At 35.3% G+C, this 24,562-nt stretch overlaps 1 protein-coding gene across 2 annotated transcripts; it reads left to right on the top strand.

Moving 5' to 3' along the window:
- The first annotated feature begins 6,520 nt into the window (after nucleotides 1–6,520).
- LOC102808126 (uncharacterized) lies at nucleotides 6,521–18,595 on the top strand. Of its 2 annotated transcripts, none has more exons than XM_085499332.1 (8): nucleotides 6,521–6,673; nucleotides 12,015–12,223; nucleotides 13,599–13,716; nucleotides 14,106–14,516; nucleotides 16,208–16,516; nucleotides 16,833–16,963; nucleotides 17,249–17,386; nucleotides 17,686–18,595. In XM_085499332.1, exons 1-8 carry the CDS (start codon nucleotides 6,622–6,624, stop codon nucleotides 17,692–17,694), a joined length of 1,377 nt encoding a protein of 458 aa, XP_085355458.1. In that variant the 5' UTR covers nucleotides 6,521–6,621; the 3' UTR covers nucleotides 17,695–18,595. The 2 variants fall into 2 exon arrangements, with proteins under 2 accessions (XP_085355458.1, XP_085355459.1); XM_085499333.1 differs by having other exon boundaries at nucleotides 16,905–16,963.
- The last annotated feature ends 5,967 nt before the right edge of the window (nucleotides 18,596–24,562 follow it).

Consider the following 24,562-nt stretch of genomic DNA (forward strand, 5'->3'; position numbering starts at 1 on the left):
TTTGAACCTTCGTGGAGGTATCGTAGAGACTCCACATAACTACGTGACATTTCCGTCTTTTCAAGCACGAAGAGCGTGACATTGTGATTTTCAAAGGTAGGATAAGACATTTGTCAATGATTGCTAAACCAATTACAGGTTAATGATAAATGTTAACATTGTGTCTCATCTCATATCAAGACCTAACCGTGTCCGTCAGTTAAATTGAGTATATCGTATTCAGGTTTTATATTTGAAAACAAAAGATATATTAAAACGAATTTTATTGGTTGTTTGAAAGCAAGGCAAGCATTGATGACAACTCGTGGTTGGACACATAAAATACAGTGTAAATTTCGCAACTTCTTCGTGATACGTGACAACTCCATGCGGTAACATTTTTTTCTTACACTCAACGTTGTTATTTGCAAACTGTTACATCGTAAATACTAACGTCTAAGCCACTTCAACATTAACATGACTAGTGACATGCGATCACAAACATTGATTGCCATTATAAATAGTAGGCAGTAACGTTTAGAACTGTGTTTTACACAGCAGTGCTGATATGAGCACTCACTTTCGATTAAAGAAAGATATTGAAATATGAGGAATGACATGTTATAATGGTGGTGCTACTAATAGTATGCATGATATGTAATAAGTATGTGAGTTGTAGTTTATATCACAATGCAAATTTTATTACCGAAAAGCAACAACAAAATAATTGCTATTTAAATACTATTTAATCGGAGAAGAGAACTAATGTCTCATATTTTTTGTTTATTTTACCAACAAAGCTTTTACTATAGCACATGATGTCGTGATGTAGCATAATGCATTTGCATGTGAATATATAGAAGGTCGTTCAACCCTTCATCGAACATTGACTGATCTGATCGGTTTGACCTTTGCACCCAAGTAAACCAGCGTTATTCACATTAAATACACCTATTTACCTGTATGGTTATGTGCATTGGTTTTATGTTCATCGTGTATAATAAACTAATTTACACGTACATGTCAATTAATATCACTACTGAATAACCCAAGTAGACTGACATTTATAATCAAGTAAACGAGAATTATTGCACATATATTTCTGCGTTCTTATCCGCATGCATTTCCAGTCGTTATTTTTGATCCACACGATTTACTAAGGTGGTAGACGACATCACACAAAAGCCAGTGCCGACCATGTCACACAAAATTGACGAAGGCCAATGAGGACGCTAATCTGGCAAAACGGTGCCAAAGTTTAGATGCCATAGTTGACGAACAACTAAGTCTCTGCTACGGTGCGGGGAAAATATTTCCAATGTTCCATTGGACACCTGGAGTATGGTAGAATATATTTAAAAAATGCGAATATATTAGGCCTTAAACATTCCCCTTTTTACATGGAGCATTGATTTCCAACTTGTCTGTTTATCATAATTAACAGCCACAAACATCAGTAACCCTAACGGCACTATATACTTTTAATTCTAGTTATAAAGCGAATGTTTATATTTGAATTGCCATGAACTATACTAATATACATGGCACTATAGTTGGAACTTTATTTGGTAAGCCGGTTTGTCCCTCGGATACGGAGATAAGAAGGTGTTTCTCAGATATTGATGTACATATAATTAAATATATAACTATTTATTATAAGTATTTATCGATTAACAAACAGAATAACGTCCCTAGTTTAATATATCATTCCAAATATTCAATGTTAATCAAAAGAAACGTCCCGGTAATTGTTAATTGTGTATGCACATTCAAGATAATGTAGAGTTACATGTTAAACTACACAATTGCATGAAGTAATTATGACCTATGTCTAAACAATACATTACATGCTTCGATATGACAAAATAAACCTGACGTATATAAGGCCTAATGACATACACAAGCACATTTTAGCAGACTGAATTAGTTGACTACATATTAAATATTTTTATAATATTTAACAATGGGTTATTATGTAAAATCACCAACATGTTCATGAACAAAATAAATATTACATCCTATGAATCAAGGTTTTGTTTTTACGTTGTGAAGTCATTAGTAAACTGTTTGTATGTCGCCTCGATCGTGTCCGAATGCGTTAATTTTGTTCTATTTAATGTACTGTAAACATGATATCAAATTTATAACTATAAAGTAATTTGCCATACGTGTTTATTAATTCCCATTTTGTAGGATTAACCTATAGGACAGCCAGCCATCAAATACGATTTAAATACAGGGTTATCACCAAAGTGGAATCCATGCCAACACATACGAGAACAAACTGTTCGGCCCATGGAAGTTATGTTTGTTTCTACTTATTTACAGGAACCAAGACGTTCAACACAACTGGTGAACTGAAATAAAGATTATGACAGCTACCGGAATGAACGTCATTGACAGTGTGATCGTCAATGAAGTTACTCAGAACTTATTAAAATTATTGAAAACTGGATACCTACAAGAAATGAGACAATAGACAAATTAAATTTGCTGGCTGCGGAGTTGGACAAGGTACAAAATGATATTAATAGAGCTAAACGTTGTGGTTTGGCGGCTTAAATTGCAGGGGGAGTAGTAGCTGTTGCTTTAACAGGAGGCACTGTCTTAATGGGGTTAGTAATCTCAGTCGCTGGAACTCTTACAAACTTCGGTGCAGAGATTGTGAATGGAATTGTCACCGGAAATGTAGGAACAGAAGCAGACACATAGTTTAAAAAAGATAGACGAATGGTGTTGATGATTGAACAGAATAATAAAAAGTGGAGGACATCATATTTAGTGTTCATTCTGAGCATGTAGGTGGGACATTTACAATGATTCAGTTGATGAACATGGCGTATGGAACAGAAGAAATCGATATATCGATGTGTAAAAGTGGTGGCCAAGCTGGCGAGAACATTTCTTTGAATAAAACACATGGACATATTGGACGTACAATAGCGAAGAGTATTTCTAAAGCAATATCTCTGATATGTTTGGTGGCGGATGTTAAAGACATAGTAACCACAAGTATAAATATAAACGAGGGCAGTAAATCATTGATGGGTGATGAAATCAGAAAAAATTATCATGAAATTAAAAGCACAACTAGACGAGTTCATGTAAATGTAGTATACCATTCTCTTGGCAAAACCTTGCTCGTTTGTATATTCATATTATTTGTCATTTGTAATTGGCGTAATTGTAATTGAGAGCGGCGTGGTGTTGTAAATTACATAGCAAAGGACGTTTTGGTGGATTGGATTAGATTTCGTATTCCTGTACATGTTCCATTGAATGTTTCAAATATATTGAAATCAAATGGATAGCTCTATACAACATTTGACAAAGTATTTTGTTTAGTGTGCATGTAATTTTTTTCAGTGATACTACATGAGTTCATATGATTAACTATTTGATAGGAATGGTGGTCATATTTCATAGGGGTCATGCAACGTCATCATCATTGTACATAGGCACCTATTATTGAGATTCGCTACTATGATGTATATTGCAACAATTCGTCTTGACAGCAGAGCATCATACAAACAGTTGATACTATTAACACTGGGTATCAAACATCAATTTCATGATTCTAGCATTTTGCGACCAGCATTGTGTATAATGAATAAGAACGAACATTGTCATTTCTATGGACAAACATTTGGCAACTAAACATAAAATACCAATACTTGAAGGAGTTTTAATACATATCATATAATTGTAATACTTGTTCTAATTGATTTTTTAGTCAACTTATACGTCAAATCAACGGTGGACAACTTGACAAACTGCAATGAGTAATATTGCATTGGAATTCCTGTCATGCCTTTCCCGTTATTTAAAGCATACGTGGATGAATGTTGGTATAAACTACATGGCGGGAAAGTTCCATAATTTATTCTATTCAGATTAAATAATGCATACAGAAATATTATAAATCATACTTGCTAATCGTATTGAAAATAGCAAGTAAGCAAATTAAAGTATGGTTTGAGGTATACGACAATATTGCTCAAACACACATTGTATAGAAAGAAATAAAAGAAAATAGATATATATATCATCATGACACGGTTGAGACGTCTCCTTCATATTTGGAAATACAACAATTTCGTTTAGTCAACAATTGCAGTACAGTTAATGACCCGTGGCCAGTATTTGATGTCATTCATATGCCCTTATTTCTGTTACCAATCATATTTTGAAAGACATTTACAGTTTGGTTGGATTGACTGTGTTGAAAAGACAATTTATTTGCAATTGTACAACATGGCAAGCCCGACTAAAAATGCTTACTGATGTCATACACAGCTTGTGATTAGCACGAATTAGGGTATGTTTTATACTGTGTATTTTTAATTTAATTTAATTTCTGTGATAGTTCTTGGTTGCCTTACGTTATATAGCGCCCCCACAGTCCTTGGTGACGGGTCACATATCTTTTGTTCAATAATGTGTGCATGTTGTCGGTGCATGCGTTTTCCTGGCTGTATATTTGATACACATTATTCCATCCTGGATCTCTTACTGATTATAAACAATTTAGTTGCATAGGTACATATAGGGCAGCTTCTTCCTTTCTCGCATTTGTAGTTCTAACATTTTTCACATGGGTGTCTTCTTTCTCAGCCCATATGTTTTTGATTAAAGCTGCCCACTATGCCCAACAGTAATGCGTGTGTGTCTTGTGTTTTGGTAATTCATGTTAAATGTTATACGTTTGTATGTAGCATTATCATATTGGACAATAATAATAATAATAATAATAATAATAATAATACAATTTTATGTTCACACATTAAGAGAAAAATTAACAGTATTATGAAAAAATAAAAACAAAACTTTTCAATAACATTACCATTAAATCGGATTTAAATGAAGAACTGTCTTCTAAACAAATGAGTTTTTTAAACTCTCTTAAAATCATTTATATTGATTGACTAACGAATGTAATATGGTCAGTTTTTTACACTTGACGAGTCTTGCCGCTGCATTTCGAACAGACTGGAGTTTATCTAGCTGAGATTGAGGGCATCCATAAAATATAATATTACAGTAGTCCAATCTCGACATCACAAATGCATGGACCAACTTCATCGTAGCCGCTTTATCAAATAGCGTGCAAAGTAAGCTGACATGCAAATCTGATTAATATGGTGCTCCAAATCACCATCAGTTTCAAAATGTACTCCAAGATTACGGACTGAGCTGAAAAGATTTATGTCAGACTCACCGATTCTCAATGAGTTCAACATCTCAGTGTTCTATTTGAAACGCGAAAACGTAAATATAAGATTGACATTGTTGGTAGAATATTGTTTTCCATCGTACTAGATATGGGAGAGCAAACCTAGGCATATTATTGATTTTACGAAACAAGAGTATCCTTGATCTCATACATAAAATGTGACAAAACCATGACCAGTGAGAGAGTTCGAACACGATGCCGCATTGACTATAACCACCTATTCTAATGATCACGGTATTCAAAACTATTTGATAATGTTCGATTTCAAGGTGAATATTTTATACCAAATTTACACTGTTTTCATTGCGTCTGAAGCATGCATAATTTATTCATTAATTTGCCATTTTATGTGGCCTGATGATATTGCAAATCACTAAATAGTATGTTTTTTTTGTCAACATGTACTCATTTTCAAAATGCTTTTTTTCTTCACCAGCTATTGTGGGGTTTTAAGTGAGTGATTTTAATTTCACCCGCTGTATTTAAATACAAGCCAGTAACATGAATTATTTATGTACATTATTGTACGCTCAAATGTTTTACAAAAATCTATGCTTGTTTCAGTAATAATTCGCAAACTAAAGCCGATCATGGTGCATAATTGTGGAACGCACTTCAGTCGCGACGGTGGTGACCTAGTAGAATGACAGAACACGACCCTCCAGGTGTTCACATGTGACAGTATGAGTTATATCTGACCTACAGTGAAGGTTATGAGAACCAAGCTGCCCTTTCTGACTGTGTCAACACTGCACTCTATAGATGTATTATCCACCATAGAGACTAATTTAAATTCAGAGTGGACAGAGCATTGTTATAGTCAGACAAGCAGCCTATTATATCAAGATTTCAATGATTTGAATGTCGCCCATTTGTATGTGGCTCTCTTAGGCAATGTGTATTTTGTTTCTTTCAAAAACATACAGGCCCTAACATTGTGTGTTGTGTGATAAATCAATCGAAATCAATTTACACCCTTTGTGGTTTTACTGGAGTGAGTTTTATGCTCAATTTCATTGCGTCTCATATCAAATTGTATATGATTGATAATTACTACTAATTGGAAATTTTGTCGTGGAAATTTAATTTATGCGATACTTGGGACGCATTTCGACATAGGTCTAATAAAAGCGCGTGAATTATTAATTTATGCAAATAAGTTAGGTTCTCGGCCAATCATGTTATAGAAAGTATTTACTCAATTAAACAATGAATTATATGTGGGTGGGACAAAATCAAATCTATTTGGCGTACGTGTTATGACCGATCCGAATAGGGTCAATAGACTTTGTACACTTTATTGTCACATGCCAGCAATCACAGTGAAAAGAGCATTGTTACGTTTATCCTGGTACTTTACACAACATGCCATCATCGTGAACTACCAGTGTCGAACATTAGGACGGAACATGTGTGTAACGAATATTATCACAATTTACGTGTACTTTACGTCAATATCAGGTAAGACATGTTTATTGCATGGCTAGATGCGTAGATATTTCCAATGAATATCTATAAATGCATGTACACTTGGTGTAATCTGCTGAACACATAACTGGAACACATAACAACGATTTCTGTCAAAGACATCATGCTGATTATGATTATGGTTTGCTGATTATGGTTAGCCTTGAGTGTCCTCCGAGCGCAAGATTTCAGTTTGTAGTCTATCAATTCAGGTCTCGAACAAATAACTTCATACAAATGCATAATATTTCAGGAAAATCATCACGTAATGATACAAAATAACCAACACTGGAAAGACGACATGCGTGCCAGTACAAATAAACGTTGACTTCATAGTTGTCACGTGTGTCACCAGCCTGTCCGCTGGTTTTCTTAAACATTAATCTGCTGGTTCTCTTCACTGATCCAGTTGGAGACTAATGGTAATTAAATATTCATCTGTTGCGTTTTGAACCTAATAATTACACAAAACATCTCTAGGCAATCGCTTGAAGCGGGATAGTCTTCATCTGCGCACGCGCGGGAATTGAGTACCAAGCAACGATAACAAAACACGCTAAAACGCAAAGACTCATGGGTTTGTTGACGATGACACGCCATGACCATCTATATCATATGCAGGTGACTACTTCCCCGCTTTAATATACATATATCAACTTAAACATTCTGCCTCAGTGTGTATTATTTTAGAGCACACACAAATATGAAATTTTATGTTACACAATGTTATGATATCTCGAAATAGCAGACTATCGCGCATGAAATCCCCTCCTGTGAATAGTTCATTATCAATAAATCTTGATCGATCATTATTACCCCATTTCTATCGCCATGCCTGTGTCTGCAATCTATTACTACATATCATTATTGGCGATATGCCAGGAATTGTCAGAAGAGATCATGTTAGACAGTGTTGCTAAAACGAAATAGTAGTATAGCACTGAAACAGAAGGTGAGTCTTGGAATCTAATATAGCAATGTGTCGGAATAATTGTTGTCACGGTGTTTCATTTACACATGTTAGGCAGTAAACATCTTCCAATTCATAAATCATAGAGTTGCATCGAGCATATAATCATGTACGGCATATATGTACGTGGGTATCGTTATACACAAAGAATGACCGGACATCAAGTGACACTTACTCAACAGTTTATGCTTTCTCAACGTGTAAAAAATTATTATTTCGAACATTCACATATCTATGTAATAATGTTTACTTCACAACTGCATAAATATGAATTTTGCAATGCAGTCGTGGTATACATGTCCTGTAATATATCAATGACGTAATTCTAATATGTAAATATTGACAATAATTGACTCATATATCAACTAAGACTAAAATAAACCACATGAAAATATGACGTTACTATTACTGGTCCAAACAATCTTACAGACAACTTTGATATATGCTGTTTTCTTTTTCCTATCATAGGCCATTTGTTGTGGCTTTGGAAATCCTGATTTACATTCATTAATACAAACACAAATATTGTTGCAACATTTCAATTATAATGGTTTTGAAGTTAAGAAAATTACATTTATTTTACCTATATTAAGTGTTTTTTTGTACATACATTGTATGATAATATTGGGTTCACACACTTGACTTTTAAAAATATTAAAAACTTTAAGATACACTGTAGTTCATGTTTTAAAATGGACATTTATTCAGTGTTTCAAGGAATTCCTTACCTATATAGCTAAATAAGTTGGCATTCTGTCAATCTGAATTTATATAGGTGTTGTGTGTATCGAAGGAATGCACAGTTGTTTGTATGTAGTACTCTGCAGATTATTGTGTACATGTGGTTACTAATGTACTAGTTCGTAAATAAACGTTTTTTTATCCATCAACTAAGGGGCCTGCTATACGTTATTTTCTTGTTGTGTATTTGTTTTTAAGATTTCCCTTATAGCCAATCAGGACCAAGTTTACGTGCACACGACACATTGCGTCACGTGTTTCCTTTGTCTTGTGCCCTTTCTATTCATTCATTTTTTGTTCCTGGTCACTCGCGCATGCTGTCATTTTGCTATTATATATTTTCGCTATTATTTTCGTCTTTGTTTCTGAACTACAGTAGCAGACATCAACATCAATGGTGTTGTCAATTTACATCCTTGCATTCTTTCCTGGTGCTACGTCAGGTAGATCCTAAAGAGTTCCTGATTGTGAGTTTGGTTCGAGATCGAAAGTTGTAATCAACGCCAATTTTTACTATTGTTCGTCCACGAAAAGGTCATCCCCAGCAACAAAGGCAACGCTCATCGTGCTGCTCCTTACACCCGACCAGTAACAAGGCAAACGACGAAGATCCAGACAACGACCTCTAATGTAACTAACTCCTCGCTTGATCAGCTGGCAATCCGCCAACGAGAAGTCTTACCGATCATTCTGCAGCGCCGAATTTCCAATCAACGGTCATACCAGCCCAAGCAGCTGCAGTCATCAGAATGATCAGGGTCCGAATCCTGCAGTTGTCACCCCTCAGACAATACAGAATCTGCAATTGTCTGTCATCAACCTAGCCAATATCGTCGCCATGCAGTTTCAACACCAAACACGGAAAGTGACTTCGCCCCAAACAGGAAGCGGGAAACTCTGAGTCGCAACAGTTGAGTGACGAACAGCCAAAGCGCTCTGAATACTAACGTTGCTCCAACGCCGATCATGCCTTTGGGAAACGATTTATTTCGTTCACGTGGGACATCATCGGAAACTCTACCTTTTATTTAGCTTATTTCACCATCCCTACGAAGAGATATCCTAGCAGGTTCGTCGTTTCAGAGAAGCAGCACCAATGGCTCAAAAGATACCATGCCAAGTACCCTCAGCAATATTATTCGGCTAAATCGGGCCATCACCCAGTTTCAACAAGTATCATTGAGTTTGAGAACAGTTCAATTATATGCTACAAGGGTCAAAGCTTGGTTCCGTTTCTGTGCATTTTACAATTTTCAAGGCAGTTCTTGTACTTTTCCATTAAATTCCGAGGACATTTTGTTTTATTTTTTGTCGTATATTGTGCCGATCAGCTTCACCTTGGTTTTCTGCGCTGCAGCAAAATCACGTGCCCCCAATTTGATTTTAACCCTGATCCGCACTTGTACATTCCTGACATCAACTTTGTTTACGTTGCGGTAAATTAGATGTTATCTCAATTCATATTAAATCATCAAAAACTGATCAATTCCGCAGAGGAATCAACCTCCAATATTTTCCGACTCGCAGCTTCCTTGCTTTACGAAACTGTATGCATGCTAAACCTAGCGATCTTTTCCTACTGCTTCCGGAAGGAGTTCCCTTTTATCGCCACTCTTTTTTTACGGACTCCCTTCGTACACTCTTAACTCGACTTTGACTCTCCTTCCACCTTTTTGCTGGTTATTTGTTCCGAATAGGCGCAGCTGCAACAGCAGCATAAGCCAATATCCCTGACCACCTTATCCAACTTTAAGGCTAGGCTATCCCGGGACGCAGCCAGCTGGCTTCACTTGATCCCATTCCTTCCCAGGAACGCAACCATCAGGTTTCACCAGGCCTTCTTTCACCCAGCCTGGGACGCAGTAATCAGGCTTCAAGAGGTCCCCCCTCCTCCCAGGATGTACCGTCAGGTCTCACCTACCATTCTATTTCACCGAGACCCCCTTCTTTCTAGAACGCTCCGTCTGATCTCTTGGTTTCTTAGTGGCTACCTCAGACCCCCTTTTCTGCTTAGCAAGTCATCCTTTGCCTAGGGGATCCAACTCGCATGTGGGATGAGAGAGAAGCCTTCACGCCCAATTTATTTATTTCTGATTTTATGTGAGTATTAGTTTATAGCTTGGTAATTTTATTGTTTGCCTGTTTGAGTTTATTAGCTTATAGCTTTGTAATTTAATTTTTGTTTATATCTTGATCTACTGCGTTGCCTTTGCTGGTATGCCATCTCTGTCGTATCTGGGTATCAGGTGCTGGCAGCCTCGTTTTGAGTACATGTGTATTATTTGCTTGAGTCATATTTTAATAAATTTCATTGCAATACTTTATCTGTTTGTAGTGTTTTTACAAATGATGATACTCTCCGAAGAACTGCACTGTGTTTATTTATGTGATAAGCAACCTATACGGCATATTGCTAGAAGAGAACAAAACATTTTATCGACGACGATAAATAACACATACAAACACTGTAGGAGCTATTTAAGTTTAGTTTACACACATTGCAAAAATACGAGGAGAACTTATATTGTACTGTAAAACATAGTGGATTCCGTCACAGTGATTACAAAGATGATGTGCTTACATAGCATTATACAACCTTGTAAATTGAGAGGTTTGAAATGACCACATTTTTTGTTTTTTTTATTTTGTTTTCATGTTGTGGTTGAGATAAAGTGTCGCAGCATATGTTCCGAAGTATCTTAATATAACATTAAATAAACGATTATCAGGACCGTTATACAACCTAATCCGTACAATAATGTAACAGCGAGACGGAACATTTACAGTGCATTCACTAAACAAAATACACAATGGTATGTAGAGAAATACAGACGAATGAATAGGTGTTGATTCAGCAGTGGTGATCCAAATTAACGTTTGTTTGTTACGTGTAAAGGTGTTATTCAAACATACGACATTTGGTTTCCAAGGTGCTTCGATTTAGTGCAACGACAGAACTGTTGTAGTGTATATGTTTGTATCATGATGACATATCTACAGATTAACAAGCCTACGACTACAATATATATCGCCATAAATATCCTTGAGCATATTGGCGACATCAGACAGTACAACATTCAAAAAGTGGTGCAACGAGTATATCTATAGTGTTAAATAATACCCACAGATTGTCAAGCTTATGCACATATACAGTGGCAAGATTACCCTGGAACATATTATGTGTTGATTGTAACCTTTACTTTACGATACTAAGAGATCCACTGGTGTAGAACGTGGCAATTTGCATTGTAGTCCAGAACATGTATTCAAGGGTCTAAATTAATCGTATGATTCTCTAGAAATGAACACAAATAATTACCTTTATACGTGCTAGTTATCAGCATAAGTACAACAAATATAATACATCACATGACATAACCATGTACAAGTACAATATAATTACCATGCGATTGAATGTTGATACAACTTATTGTTTTAATCAATTGGGTAAGCGTGTAATATGTAACCTGTATTGACTGCATTGTGTTACCATGACATTATAATTTTTTTATTGTATTTGCGCTAAATAAGAATATAAGATATCATAAGGTATCACATATAATATACTAGCTTGTTATAAAACATGTCAACATATGTAATTATACATTATATTATTTGATCCAGTGTTTGCCCAAACATGGAATCAAGGTCCATCTGATGTCCAGGTACTTGAAGGTGATGATGTGACATTAAAATGTAAACTTGATGGTGATGTAACGGCAGGGCTTGAACCAAGATGGGAGAGAACAATATCGGGGACAACTGAATCAACCCTTATAGCTACTAATACAGCTGGTTGTACCCTTGATGATTGTGAATATGTTATTGATAATGTAAGTGTGGTTAAGTTTTATGTACAGTAACGCCTCGCTTAGTTGTGCCTCGGTAAGTCGCAGTTTCGGCTAAGTCGCAGGTGGTTGGATTGCTCCCAAAATTCTATAGCTTTGCCGGCAGTTTTGAAGTAAAAGAACTAATGTTTTGTCGCATAGTATATTGGCCATTAATAGGCTGGAGGAGATGACACCTGCTGGCTGTTGATTACTGAGATAAATATACAGGGGTACGAAGTCACGACTTTGAGTACTTCTTGGGCGTTCCCCTTGATAATGATCTATTAAACTTGTTGCGATGAGTTGAATCCATGCAGAAATGGATGCTGTGATATTGTCCAATACATGTGTGTACATGTGCTTTTTGGCTCTGCTGTCGACTTTGTCGAGCGAAGCTTATCATATGACTGATCGTCCATGTCAACTTTTTACTTTTTCGACTTATTCTTGAAATCCATAAGCCCGAATGACTTGATACCTTGGGTAGACCTCTCTTAGATTTGTTAATTGCATGATGATATCTTAAATTATCTGGTGAATATTTTTGGTAAAAAGTGATATTTTCAAATTATTGCTGAAACCAGCAAGTCTGATTGCTTTGATACTTTACATATTGTTCATTTTCTAATTATATCTTCAGTTCTTTAATTGAAATGTGCCTTGCTAACAACGGAGCTATCTCAAGTGACAGGCTGCTTGCTATCTATCTATGAATAAAAATCTTTCACGAGACCTCTCGATCAGTTTTTTGCTAGGATTCTGAAATCTGCAACTTAGCGAGGGCCACTGTATTTTCCATTGCTGACATGCATTAAATTCTTCAAAATCTAACAATTACTTATCTTAAATTAGCCTTGAGCAATTCATCTGAAAATGAAATTATCCTGGATATTACATTAACATTCAGCAACAAGATCCTGTTTTCTAAAACATTGTAGGGAAAGATCATGCACTGTTGTGATGCCATCTTGGTTACCTTGATCAGAAACCTTTTGTCACTTAGCATTCATCGGTTGTGATGCCACAAAGTATATTTTGTGGCAGTGGTCGATGACTTTTGGTACTATGGCACTAAGGTATTTCTAGAGGTTGAGGTTTGTCTCATTTTTTTATTGGCAGTCTTGTCTGCAGTTGAATAAAACGTGCCTTGATTTACAGTAATTTTCCTAACAATGCGACTTCATTTTTGTCTGTTAATTTATGTCACCAATGTTCGTATTTTAAAATCTTTCGAGTAAGTTTCTATTGACAGAGCTCCTAAAGGGTCTTGACAAGACTCTGTCCAAGTGCCCACAAAAAAATACTGAGATACCATTTCACTAAAGGAAATCTTTCAATTTGCTGCTGCTGTAATGAATGTTAACTGTTTATTTTATAGGTCGCAGACTCGTATAATTTAGTATTAAGTGATGTAAAACTGGCGGATGAAGGTGAATACAGGTGTATGATGTTGAATCTGATTCCACAATTTCAATCAGCGAACTTGGGTGTGTGGGGTAAGTCAATAAATACGGATGTTATATTGTTAGTTCTACTAATCTTCTCCATTGAATTCATTTCAAGTACATTATATAATGAATATTAGAGAAATAGTAAAAACGAGTTTCATAATTTCAGTGTGTCATTACAACTGATGTTTGAACAATATTGAGGTAACTATATGTTTCATTCTATCGAATAATTTCACGCAATATCATCGAACATTTGAGTTCCAGACGATGTTTTTGTGAACAACTATACATGCGCAAAAACAAAACCGCCATGTGATCACGCTATGACAAATCAATTCGATAATTTTGAAATGACGTATAATAATGTACACTATCTAATACACAATGCTATGCACAACATAGAATTACTTCCTCTGACCATATATTTCTAATAGTCCCTGCAGAAGAAGTGTTGATAAGTGGTGAGCAAGGCGACTGTAAAACAGAATTTCCTGCACCTGGTCAAATCATGTCATTTAGTTGGATGTGCACTGTCGTTAACGTAGTACCCTCGGCTACTTTAACCTGGAATTATATAATCACATCAGCTACGAGGTCACCGATACAGGGGGATATACCATATGACGATATACACAGTCCGGATACTTACTCGGATGTACAATTCGGGGCTGTGACAACAACGCAAGAAAATGGAGGTTATTACACCACGAATAGTCGTATCACATTTGTGTATACAAGTGGGCAAGAGCATATGACACTGGCTATACAATGTAAATCAACACAAGATGGTCTAGTTGACACATTCGAGACGACCACTCAACCAATCAAAGTTTGTTTTTTTGGTCGTAAGTGAATTATTTTTTACAATTATATAAAACAGCTTATACGAATACAACAATTGAACCAGCAAAAGTTAAGGTACGATTTTTCACATTATATACGAACATGGTTGTGGTATTTTTGTATGTTTCAGGGCGTCACATTAGAAAGTGGTCTTGGTTAATCTAGATTGATGGATGGGTGTAAGGTGACTGAAAAATCGCTGAACCAATTGACGTAATTTGTGTTGTGTATAGATAACAATGCATAACGAACTTCTTCTATAACACTATTTGGTATACAGTGCACATGAATCCGGTTGACTGTTATCAATTTTGTTAATTTGGTGACACAATTCTTCAATTTTCTACTTCAGTGATTATTTTTTTTACTTTTTATGTTGATATCTTGAGTAAACCTCTGTCAGATTTGTTTATTTCCTGGCGATATCTTCAATTCTTTATTTTTAGAAAATATTTTGTATTTTTTTAGTAAAAATGCTTTTGTTCTAGTTTTTCTTGAAACTACTAACTCAATTACTTTGATACTTAGTATGTATGTTCCATGAGTTGATTTTTGTTGGATTTATTCACTTTGCTAATATCTTTTACTTTCTATTTTAGAGACCGTTTTTGGAATTTTTAGTAAAAATGCTATTTTCGAATTCTTGGGAAATATCAGCTACATTACTTTGATAATTGGTATGATTTACAAAGTGATGACAATTGCAATTACCAAAGCAAAAACCATTCAAACTAACATAAAGAACGATGTCAAATTTGGAAGGAGACACTCAACAACAATGAAGCTATTTAGACCATGAGGTATATTGTTTAAGATAAAACAATAGTGTAGAAGTACTGTGCGAATTATTTTTTTTATTTTACATAGTTTTGAGAAAAATCTGTAAATCTATTAGTTGAATTATTGTGGTCGGTTTAGACATCAAGTCTTTTATTTATTTGTTCTTGCCTGTGGCAAATGCAATAGTTTGAATATGACACGATGTATATTGTACAATGCACACAATTGCAGTCATTGCAGTTTAGTTCATCATCAGTTTTGGTGTCTGCATTTGATTACTGTCTAGTTGTGTCTGTTCCACCAATATATCTCGAAAAAATACGAGATTTCAATGATACTTGTAAAAATGCGCTGATCTGTTAATGTCTCCGTGGAATTCTGTGCTCGCTACTAATAAGTAATTATGTTGTTAACAACCCTACTGTCAAATAAAGTGTCATTCTCTTTTGGCCAAAATAATATGGATTTTAAATTAAAATTATTATATGAAAGATGAAATTTTTATTCTGCCAAATAAACACATTATATTAAAATATTCAAATGTGGTGATTAAACTCATCAATTCTTAAATACCACAATTGGTTAACAAAAATCCATGTTTTTGGGATTGTATACGACCACTTTGTAATATTATTCCACTGGCCGGAATTTAGCATGATTTTGTAGCTCCCTCTGTAAACCCATTCTCTGCTAAAGAACGCATGTCTTTTCAAGAGTCGGTTCTACACTGCCCATACACACGGTCATGGTATGTGATTCTGTTTATTTCATGATAAGCTATGAATTAACATTACGAATTAGATATGTATACATTGATAGGTCTAGTGACATTTCTACATTAACATTACATGCGTTAATTGCGTATATATAACATATTTGCCATACTTATAACTGACTGTGTTCTATTTTGCAGATGAACCACTGGTTAAAGCTATCACTGACTCAAGTCCCCGTATAATCGAAGCAGGGTCTGACGCCGTGTTAGAGTGCGGCACAGATGCTATACCACCATTTCCCGATAACGAGAGTTGGAAATGGTTTCTACAGGATGGTTCAAATTACACACAATTAGATCTTTCTTATGAAGGCTATGATATTGATCCAGTGGAAGGTGATGAACAGACAACAACGTTAACTGTATTTGATGCACAAGGTGTCAATACTTATCGCTGTCAACTTGGAGAATCATACGCCAATATTGAAGTCCAGGCAACGGGATCAGGTAAACTTCACGGCAGAGTTAATCATACCTCTCTTTACAGATATTAATGATATATTAATATATTATCTAATTTTGATATTGCAGTACTAACATATAATATTTGAACATTTATAGGTATTGAATACACATTATCGTAGATAAAAGACGTAAATTCACCGTCCGTATTCAATGTATTAAACATATGGCGATCTGTATATACATAAGCGCAATGCATATGTAATCTAGATGACGATAACAATTGTCAATATTGTAAAAACCGATGACGTAATATTATATTTATTCACACCGCATGTGCTGTGTTTGTAAATTATTCCAGCAACTGATCAGAATTCCTGCAACGTGAGTGTCGGTATGGCGGTATTACTTACAGTTCTTCTTTGTTGCTCAGTGACAGCGAATGTCTTCACCATTGTTATAAAAAGACGTCTTAAGCGAAGCACAGAACAGGTTTGTTCCATGTTTAATAATGAAGATTAATGTTTTCTATGTGGTACATAGCGTGGATATTGAAAATATATTTTATAACAATAACTCATCCACATAGAATAATTTAGGTTTCCTACTACACACAATATATTTAAGTAATTAAATCAGACATGTCTTGATATTGTTATCGGCAAAATCATCCTCGCAAAAACGGTGGAAATATATATCCGTGTATTCGTTTAAAACAGTTTTTATTTTTCGAGAAATTTATTGTTTTATGTAGGTATTTTGTATTTTCTTTTAAAGTCTATGTCGAACTCACGTGATAATTATACAACACTTTATACAATGACTAAAGATGCAGTACATGTATATATAAAACCTACATTAAAGGCAGAAACAAGAAACACACAATCTACATATGAGATAATAAACACGACAAAGGTAAATACTGAGCAGCGTAATGCTTTTTTTACAGATTACATCGATTGATATGATATTTATATTTTACTTTATTCATTACAAAAATGTATTCTGTGCCATGTCATGTTATAGTATATGTATGCAATGAAACTATGATTAGAACATACAAAACATTTTACTCTTGTGAACAATTAAATTCTTGTGAAACAATTTTACTCTTGTGAAACAATTTTACTCTTGTGAAACCAATTAAAAATAAACGACTGTTACAATAACTGTAGCATTGAGTTTATAACATTGTACTATCGTTTTTCACTCAGAACATCTGAACGAGATGAAGACTTATTGCTGTACTAATGTTGACGTCCACGGAACATATTTATATTCAATTTCGTGGTAGCTTCAGAAAATAAACCATTCACGTTGTCATATTTCTCACAGCTCAATATAATGCTGACGTCATTCTGAGATATGGCCAATTATTAACAAAGCTTAGTAAATACAATAGTTTTAAGTAAGTTGACTAGTTAGCGCGTTATAGATTTTTAATACATTACTTTTACAAGTTGTGACATTTAACGACCAATTTATTCAGAGTAAATTATATTTATCAGTACTTTTCTGAATTGCCTTAATTGATCTATTGGCTTTTAGAAATTACAACAAGTTTGATAACAACTTAGTTATTCATTCAATAGTTACAAGGAATACATGAACATGAAAATTATAGAAATAAATAAATGCGTGGTTACTGCAGCTAGAGAATTGTTTCGTAGTTGTATTGTATTGTATGGTATATTGAGACTATTTTCTGACTTACAAGTCATCGATAATTTATTACCATCATTTTGAAAATACACTGTAGTATTACCCAATGAATAATTTGACACTTTTGTTATGATAGCGACTTCACGTTCGCAAATTCGGTTCACACGCCGTTGCACAATTGTTTATAATCAACAAATGGCATGTTTTGGGTGAAGATTATAAACATATATTACATGAATCTGAATAATAGATTGTTTAATTATTGTATTTAGTAGTGCAACTTTTCAAGGCTTTAACCGTGAGACACATCCCTGGTAATCACGTGATCGTACCAACGACTGCAGCAATTGGCTGATCGCATGTTTACTTTGCCACGACTCAGAGACTTGACTTTTAATATAGAACGTTTGTAACGTTTTGTAATTGGAATGGGAAGAATAAAACTGGACGATATATAATAAACTAATGTGCATTCATTTGAAATTGGTATCTCTACGTGTAAGTGATATCAATCAAGCGTGACGAAGTTCCCAGAACTTCCCAGATAAAAACATCGAAGTGTCCTATTTTTAATTTGAACAAAACGCGTGACACTATGGTCTTCTACTGACTTGACATATTGCACGTTTCTTATGTTAATGAGAACGCTTATACTTAGACTGGCGCAGTCGAAGCGATTAATTTGTTTTTGTAGTTTAAATAAAATAAAATAAAATAAAATCGCAAAATGGAGGTGTTAGCGCCAAATCACCCCGACTGGTTTATTTTGCAGGAAATTCATTGCTATTAAATATTCATGAGCAAATATTATAATGAGGTCAACGCGGTAAAGGTCACACTGCAGACCCAACATGGCGGCACGTTGAAATTCGAGTTTCTCGTAGTCGTCGTTTCTAATTTATCACAATGTGTAAAAAAGTAACTTGCACTGTCGTAGAATTGAAAAAAAGTGGGCTGCTCCAATCAGCCGACGCCTTCTCGGTCAGAGGTCAGTTGAAGAGACGTTGTGATTGGCTTAGATGATTGTCAATTAGAACACTCATTAACATAATTACCCGTTGAAAAATCGACGGGTTCCTGTAGTGTCGATAGAGGGCCATGCAGAATAAACCAGTCGGGGTGATTTCGCAGTTACGGGGGATTTCGCCCTCCATTTTGCATTTTTTTTATTTTATTTAAACTACAAAAACAAATTAATCGCCCTGACTGCGCCAGTCTAGCTTATACTATACATGTCGATGCAGTGATGTAGTGTCATTTTCAATTCATTTGCATGTGAATATAGAGGAGGTCGTTCACCCATATATCGAACACTGACTGAGCTTAACTGTTTGACCATTGTACCCAAGTAAACCATCATTACTGCACATTTAACACACCTATTTACAAGACTACTTAGGCTGTCGATAGTCGGTCGTACCTAATAATAATATGTTATTATTAATACATATTGCGTATAAACGTAATAGACGTGAATATATCGAACGCCGGGACAGGAAGTATGGAGTGCCGTTAGGCACGACCGACGGTCCGGTGCTGCAATTCACTGGTAAGATTTATTACCAGATCTGGGTACATATGCAAATGAGGTCGCGCAGATGTCTATATCATTTTATCGTGGCCAATCGTGAAAAGGGTCAGAGTCGGCTACGAGGATCACCCACGACTCACGCGAAGTTTGTTTTGACTATACTACAGTATACGTAATTGCAACACTTTCCACAGCAGTTTTTGATCTCATGTCACAAGCAAATCTTGACGTGGACAACCAACGCATTCAGGGGGTCATTTGGAATAAATTTGCATGCATTATGTTAATATAATCTATATAATAATATAATATAATCTAAGTCTGCATCAACTATGAATTATTTATATCAACTAGAAACCTGCAGACGGGGACAGTCTCTCGGGACTAAAGAACCTCGCGTGAAATGGTTCGCATTTCCTTCGGCGTTCGAATATCTAGGAAACTCAATTACATTAGGCCCGAGGACTGCCGACAGTCTAAAGACTAATAAACATGTTTTTTTCAAAATCTTTGAAAAGATAGAAAGAATAGCTGAACGATTTTGACTTTTAACACCGATATAGAGTCGCCTTTATGAAGAGGAAATACATTTTATAAAATAGCGACAGCGGATGAATAGGATGCACGTGTAAAATCAATAACAATTTCTTCTGTTAGACGACGAGGGCGCTTCACCCATGGTACACACGCAATTATGGTAAATATGGGTAGTACCCATTGGCACAACAACAAAATATGGCGTCTCAATGCGGAAATTGAACTATATTTAGACAGAGCAACGTTTATACTGAGTTGGTTTTTAGTGTGTCTATATGGATACCCACCTCTCTTTTGTTCGGCAGCAAGTATATGACCATGGATATTGTAATCAAGCTCTGCATTGCTCTGTCGTTCGTTGTGATATTGAAATGTAAATATTGACAGTGTGTACAGATAAAAGTTGTTGCTACTCAACCACCAGATACACTGTGCCATTGTGATTTTATCTTCGGCTTTGTACATGCCAACACGACATAACATGACACGACTTGGTCACGAGGTTGTTCCTATGTAAATTGCCAAGTTTAATACTGGTCTGTATGACAGATACCGATTTGAACTTTAACTGTCTGTCACGTTGGTGGTATATCATTAGGTCGGCATGTACAAAGGCGACATTTTCACCATTTAGGTTGGCAATATATCATTGGTAATATAACAACAGATGACAGAGGAGTTGTAAAAAAGACATGGGTTTAACTGGTTTCACACCCACCAAACACTACTTTATGTGTCATAAATTACACCAATATTTCGGTGAAATATCCGAATACCTTGGTAAGAAAGCCAGTATCACAATTAACTTCAAAATGTTATTCTCCATATTTCTTTATTCACCGCATGTTACGCAGGTAGTCGTGTGATGTTTGTTATGTTTGAACAGCTGGACACGTTTGACGACCCCAACAACGATTCGGAGATAGATCACTATGTAAACACACTCGGAGCATAACAGTAAACAAGACTAACACATTAATACTTTCATTAGAAACAATCAGGGGTATTTCTAGTTCATATTCACGGTGGCGATTTTTTAAATTGCCAATACAATTGTCATTCTTCGTTGAATTAGAAACTGTGTAAATGTTTGTAAAGATTAGAGAGCGCATCTGTTTCAGCTCGTCAACATCACGTGACATTGATTGCTTAGCAGCGCGTCTTTTATACGGTTTATGTTTTTTGACTTTTACTCGTCAATCTGCACTATTTATTGCCATACATACAACACATAATCACAGCTGTATTATTCATTATCACATACACCCGATTTGATACGAAATAATCAACCCGTAAATTGGTGAAAACACGGTTTTATCAGAGCTTGGCTGGACTTGTTTACCACAGCAAGACTTAAACATAATCCCTATTTTTTGAAGCGTATTTATAGTATACCCGGGCCTTTAAACTCATTATATGACCTTTCAACTTTTATGAATATGTCACTTTTATACGGTCATGTACCTTTGCGTCACATAATGGGTAGTAGTTTATATACACACATTTTACCAGACAGGGAATAACTACGAAGTGAAGGCGCCCAGTAAAAAACAGGTTGACGAATATGTACTTTATAAGCTTTACAATGTGACATATTGTTCTGCTTATCCGGCAACAGGGAGGAACAGTATACGAAGCTTTTTGTCATGCATGAACTTTGATCATTGTGTCAACAATGTCAGTTCCAGACAATATATGAAGTGCGATCTATTAAAGACACTTACTTGTTATTGTAATTAAATAGGCTATTTATTTGTGATAATTGCCATATACAAGTTTAATCAATTGAAATGTTGTGTTATTGGCAGTAATATTAGCAAAGCATTCAATTGCATAAAGTCGACACGAGATTTCATGTCAACACAATACAGTACAGTTGTTTCAGTCTACTATTAGTACATAGTAAATATTCCCTCCGCGATTTTGATTTCTTTAGCTGCCGATTTAATAAAAGTAAACAAATTAAATATTTCAAATAATTTCGTAATTACCGCTACACATATAGTTTAAATAAATATATTTTAAAGGTGTTTCAGAGGTGGTCGGTGATTGAACAAACTGTCGATCTAAAACGAATTGGTCTTTTAACCCGAGTCTAACAGCGACAGAAATGAATTTTAACTTTTGAATGAGTAAATATTGTAGATTTACTGCACATTGTTGACACATTATTTTAAGTTGAATACTTATAATTGTGTATAGTGCATCTAAAATTTCTCAACGGCAACAAGTTGAATATTATAATTGACCTATAGAGGGCGCGTCATAACCAAAAGCGGCAAACCAATGTAGAGAGAGAAATTACCAAGGCATTTTATTTTATGAAACGTTATAGGCGCAATTCTTTTAATCCTCTCTCAATATGGTTTCCTTTGCATTTTTAACTTAAAATTCATGAAAGATTTGGTGAACGTTTTTTTTGCCTTGGAAAGAAAAGGCGAATACTCAATTCTATTTAAAAACAACTCCGTAAAACACGACGGCACAACGATCTGGACGACAAATACTTACGGTGGAAACTCGACGTATGTTAATAGTGGTGCGAGAATACATGTCGATATTAATGAAAGCACCTCGTTCACGAATCAATCATCAATAAGACTGAAAATAATGTGTCAACAATGTGCAGTAAATCTACAATATTTACTCATTCCAAAGTTAAAATACTCACATAATATATTCAAGTAAACACGTGTACTTGTTTTTGTTAATCGTTCATGTTGAAACCCTTGGCATTTCAAAGCATCCCCATTATCCGATGCGTTGAATGTATAATGTAACACACTCATACTGTTATGTAGTTTGTCATTGTTATCGCTGACTTGTGATGTATATGTACTGTATTTTGTGATATCTTTACCACCTATTGTCCACGTTAACTCAGCTGCTGAGTTACCATGAGTGGATTCACAGGTGTGACAACTTCCTCATCGCTGTAGCCAACTATGGTTATTGAATCTATTTGATCTGTGATGACGAACATTTTCATATTATATAATTAGAATAAAATATAATATTATGTAGACATGGAACGATGGTTAATGGATTCTAGTTGAAATACGTCGTTCAATCAGTACAGATTGTCTTAGACGTTTTATCCATAATAACGAATGGTGGTTCTATACACGTCGTAATCAAGAGGTGACAACGTAAACATGAGTGAATAATATTAACCGACATGAAGTGTAACAGTCTGACAGCACTGACAGTGACTCGGTGATTTTTAAACACGGTACTTTGTAACGCAATAAGTCGGAACGCAAATGTAATCATGTGATATCAGAGAAACTGAATTTATTGAATGTATTGGATACAAAATTTACTGTAAAGTGTGACGCTTCATTTGTAACATGTTTTATTGCACGTTTTGAACAACATCTGTGTATTCCCATTTGTTGAATTATATATTACTTACCAAGTACATTAAGTGTTCATACTTCCCCATCTTCATCATACTTTCCATCATCGTCTTGTAAATCCACGTTATATATAACCAAGTCATAGCTGTATGGCGCTGTGTACACAGCACCTTAATTGGTTGGATCACTAACGTTGATAGTACCACTTGTCATTTCAGCTAGTGTATCGCTCTCATCAATTTTAACCCAAACCACAGTACTTGAACCTGGTTGCCAATCTATAAAGCAGTAAACTGTTCAAGGTTACATCTTCTCCTGGTTTGGCATATTCTATACCAGTTGGTCCAATTACATCCTGACAATATACTGAGTATAATAATTAATAAACAATATTTAGAAATAATGGTAACGGTGTTATCGTTCTCCCAATACAATAATAACGTATAACGTCAATAGATAATTATGTCTACTGACTGACATAACTCCGCATTATGTCACTGCGCATCAATAACACGTGAGGAAAATGCTGGCGATGATTTGATCTAGACGACAAACACAATTTAAATGCATTGCTATGAAATGTTAGTAGTAATCGAGTGTATAGTTGATCAAATCACCAAATCAAACCACATGCCATCCCAATAATATACCACCCACATGTCAGATACTACATAATAAGTTCAAATCATTATCAGTCATTCAGACCACTGTTAAACTAATTTACGTAGAAAAGACCTCGTAACAGACCACACATAGCGTTGGCGAACATAGAGCCGAATAAAACATCAACAATGACACAGTGTCCTTATTGTTGGAAGAGCCACTACTTATGTCACTTCACACTAAATGTATCTATTGACTGTCACGATTTACCTTTCGTCGTCACAATAAACGACAAATAAAAATAGAGCACAATATCCATTACCTTTACCTGCTGCCGACTAAAGCAATGCTCTGTCTTCAGACTGGCACATTCGAAACTCAGCATAAAATATGCAATGT

This window comes from Saccoglossus kowalevskii, chromosome 5 (genome assembly GCF_978046115.1).
Source record: "Saccoglossus kowalevskii chromosome 5, keSacKowa6.1, whole genome shotgun sequence".
Classification (NCBI taxonomy): domain Eukaryota; kingdom Metazoa; phylum Hemichordata; class Enteropneusta; family Harrimaniidae; genus Saccoglossus; species Saccoglossus kowalevskii.

Bases quoted from the DNA above. Each gene is read 5' to 3' on its own strand.
- LOC102808126 (XM_085499332.1), top strand. From the start codon at position 6,622: ATGTGTGTAACGAATATTATCACAATTTACGTGTACTTTACGTCAATA. The intron at 12,224-13,598 runs GTAAGTGTGGTT...TTTATTTTATAG, and splicing joins GTGAATATGTTATTGATAAT to GTCGCAGACTCGTATAATTT. The intron at 14,517-16,207 runs GTAAGTGAATTA...TCTATTTTGCAG, and splicing joins CAAAGTTTGTTTTTTTGGTC to ATGAACCACTGGTTAAAGCT.